The sequence below is a fragment of the Otolemur garnettii genome, unplaced genomic scaffold, assembly GCF_000181295.1.
Source record: "Otolemur garnettii isolate 467f Iridium unplaced genomic scaffold, OtoGar3 scaffold00035, whole genome shotgun sequence".
Classification (NCBI taxonomy): Eukaryota; Metazoa; Chordata; class Mammalia; order Primates; family Galagidae; genus Otolemur; species Otolemur garnettii.
The window spans coordinates 16,424,095-16,426,959 of record NW_003852430.1 but is presented as its reverse complement, the minus strand read 5'-3'; the positions used below and the strand labels follow the sequence as shown (position 1 = coordinate 16,426,959).

Sequence of the window (2,865 nt, the reverse complement as noted above, 5' to 3'; positions counted from 1 at the left end):
GGGCATTGTGGTGAGCCACTGTAGTCCCAGCTACTTGGGAGGCTGAGGCAAGAGAATCGCTTAAGCCCAAGAGTTTGAGGTTGCTGTGATTTGTGTCACCCCAGGGTACTCTACCGAGGGTGACAAAGTGAAACTGTCTCAAAAAAAAAAAAAAAGCCAGGCAAGGCTCTCACCTGTAATCATAGCACTCTGGGAGGCCAAGGCATGTGGGTGGATTGCTTGAGCTTAGGAGTTCAAGACCAGCCTGAGCAAGAATGACACCCCATCTCTACTAAAAACAGAAAAACTGAGGCAAGAGGATCACTTGAGGCCGAGAGCTTGAGGTTGCTGTGAGCTATGATGCCACAGTACTCTACTCAGGGCAGCAGTGTGAGACTGTCTTATAAAAAAAAAGAGAGGAAATCAATGTGGGGAAATGTCAGCATCTGTTAAATTGGGGAAGGGCATGAATGTATTATATAATACATTTGTGAATGTGTCAAATCTTTCGTAATTTAAATTGCTAATTAAAATTACAAACACGGGGAAGAAACACTGGTTGTCTTCGGATAGTGGAAATAAAGGAAAGTTGTGTAACTTGCTACATGTTCTGTAACGACCACCTCTGACGTTTTGTTTAAAACATGACACAGTTGCTTGAATAATTTCAAAAGGGTAACGATCCGGAGAGTCATAAGAAAGCAGAGAGCAAAAGAGAGGAAAGCCACAGGTTCGAGGAGCTGCCCCAGGCCCAGTCTACCCACCTACCTCCGGGAGGTAACGTCCACAGCCCACACACTGAAGGCGATTCCCGGGGGAGAAGGTCGCCGGCCCCAACCCACCCAGCCAGCGGCTCTGTGCCAGGCACGCGCCTTTCAGGCCAAAGGAACCCTACCAGGGGGAGATGATGGCGGAAAGCGTTGGCGACCCAAAAGGAGCTCAAAGGAACACGAGATCGAGGTCGAGGTCGAAGGGGAAGTCTCGGTGACCGAGGCCCAGACCAAGCGCCGGCTGACCGCGGGCGTGGACCGGACGCTGAGCGCGTGCTCCGTGAGCGGAAGGGGCGGGGCCGGCGGATCCGGTAAAAGAGCGCGGGCTTCGCGCCCGGCCGCCCCGCGCGCTCTGCACCTGCTGGTCCCAGTATGGCGGACGATGCCGGTGCCGCTGCGTCCCAGCGGGACACACTGACTCTGGCCCGCTCCCAGGAGAGACGGCTTCCGCAGCCACTTCCACCCCTGCAGATTCGCGTGCGGCCCTGGTGGTTCCCAGTGCACGAACTGAGACACCCGCTGGTTTTCTACTTGGAGGTTTGGCAGGCAGACCTGATTTTCGGTGAGCACCCCCAGATGTGCTAGTGGCCTTTCCCCTCCAGCCCGAGGGAGGCCTGGAGTCTTGGCTGCATTTGCAGGTCACGAGTGTTGCAGTGACACTCGGCTTCCAGCTCTTCCCTCCCCGGACAACGCTCCCTTCAAATCTAGTGTCTGCTCACCTGTGGTCCTCAGAGTCTCTCCTCACCTGTTTAGGCCCACACCGAGACGTAATTCCAGAGATGGAGTGGATGAGCCAGAGCCTGCTGTCAGTGGACATGGTGGACAATGACAACTTAGTTGAAGTCAAGGTCTTCGGACGGCCCCGCGTCCAGAATCGGGTGAAGACCATGATCCTGGGCCTGGCTTGGTTTTACCAAGAACGTCGTGCCCGAGGTGAGAATCTTTGAGAACCTGCCCGTGGAGCAAGCCACTGATGATCCTCCTGGCCTTACTTGGCTCCCTTTTGTCCTCCCTTGCCTTTCTCAAAACTTCTAGCAATTTACAAAACCCAGGAAGTTACATGCTATTTCTGGGGATCCCTTTGGGGAGTCCCCCAGAAGGACTTTGAGAAAGTAAGCCACCATCTGATGAAGTCACTGCCCAAGTCAGCCTTAGCTGGCTTCCAGCACTGTGCTCAGGTCCCAGACCCCCCTCTCACGGAGTAGTTTGAAACAGCAAATGGTTTCCCTCATCCATAGTAGGTATCAATTGCTTCTCTTCCAGCTGAGAAGATGAAACAGCTTGAGGAGAATTTAAAGTCCAGTGCATCAGGTTCCTACCCTGCCAAGGATGCTTTGCTTGAGGAAACAGAATTGTCACTACCGTTGTGAGAACAGTCCTGCTTCTGCTACTAAAGGTGAAGAGAAACCAAGTACCGTATTCCTAAACCTCTGCATTCCTTTTTCTTGATTCTTGATGTATAGTGGTTTATTTTATGGCAAAAATGAGTTTGTAGAACTACTCTAAAAAAGAAGTGGATTTTTCTTTTGTTCAATGGCATAAAGATTTTTGCTCACTAAATGAATAAAAGATTGTTCACATCTTGATATGAGGGTGTGGTTTTGTTTCTTAATTGCTACCATTTTGAAACCCTTAAGCCTTTTTCTTTGGAGGGGGGAGACAGTCTCACTTTGTCGTCACAGCTCACAGCAACCTCAAACTCTTGGGCTTAAGCAATTCTCTTGCCACAGCTTCCCAAGTAGCTGGGACTACATGTGCCCACCACAACTCCTGGCTGGGTTTGAACCTGCCACCCTCAGTGTATGCGGTGGGTGCCCTACCCTTATGAAACCCTTAAGTCTTTTATGACTTCTATGACCCTAAGCACTGATCAGAGATCTGGGGACAGATAATCTCACAAATGGTGATTCATTGATTTTGCTTTTACATCACTGGTTCTCAAGCTTTAAAACTTTGAAGAAGTGAGGTTGATAGCTTGTTAAAACAATTTCCTAAGGCCCTTCTCCAGTACATTGGGTGGGGTCCATTAATTTGCATTTCTCAAGGACTCACAGGTGCTACCAAGGCAACTCCTTTGAGGTTCTCACTTTGAGGCTGGTGTTTTGACCACGTGGAG

General features: G+C 50.5%; 1 protein-coding gene across 1 annotated transcript in view; it reads left to right on the top strand.

Moving 5' to 3' along the window:
- The first annotated feature begins 1,115 nt into the window (after window positions 1-1,115).
- Window positions 1,116-2,865, top strand: part of OOEP (oocyte expressed protein) — a 5,847-nt gene continuing 4,097 nt past the window's right edge. The window contains exons 1-3 of the mRNA XM_003789707.2: window positions 1,116-1,311; window positions 1,503-1,682; window positions 2,013-2,115. Coding sequence (XP_003789755.1) covers window positions 1,122-1,311; window positions 1,503-1,682; window positions 2,013-2,115 — 473 coding nt within the window. The 5' untranslated portion in view covers window positions 1,116-1,121. The remainder of the gene's footprint in view (window positions 1,312-1,502; window positions 1,683-2,012; window positions 2,116-2,865) is intronic.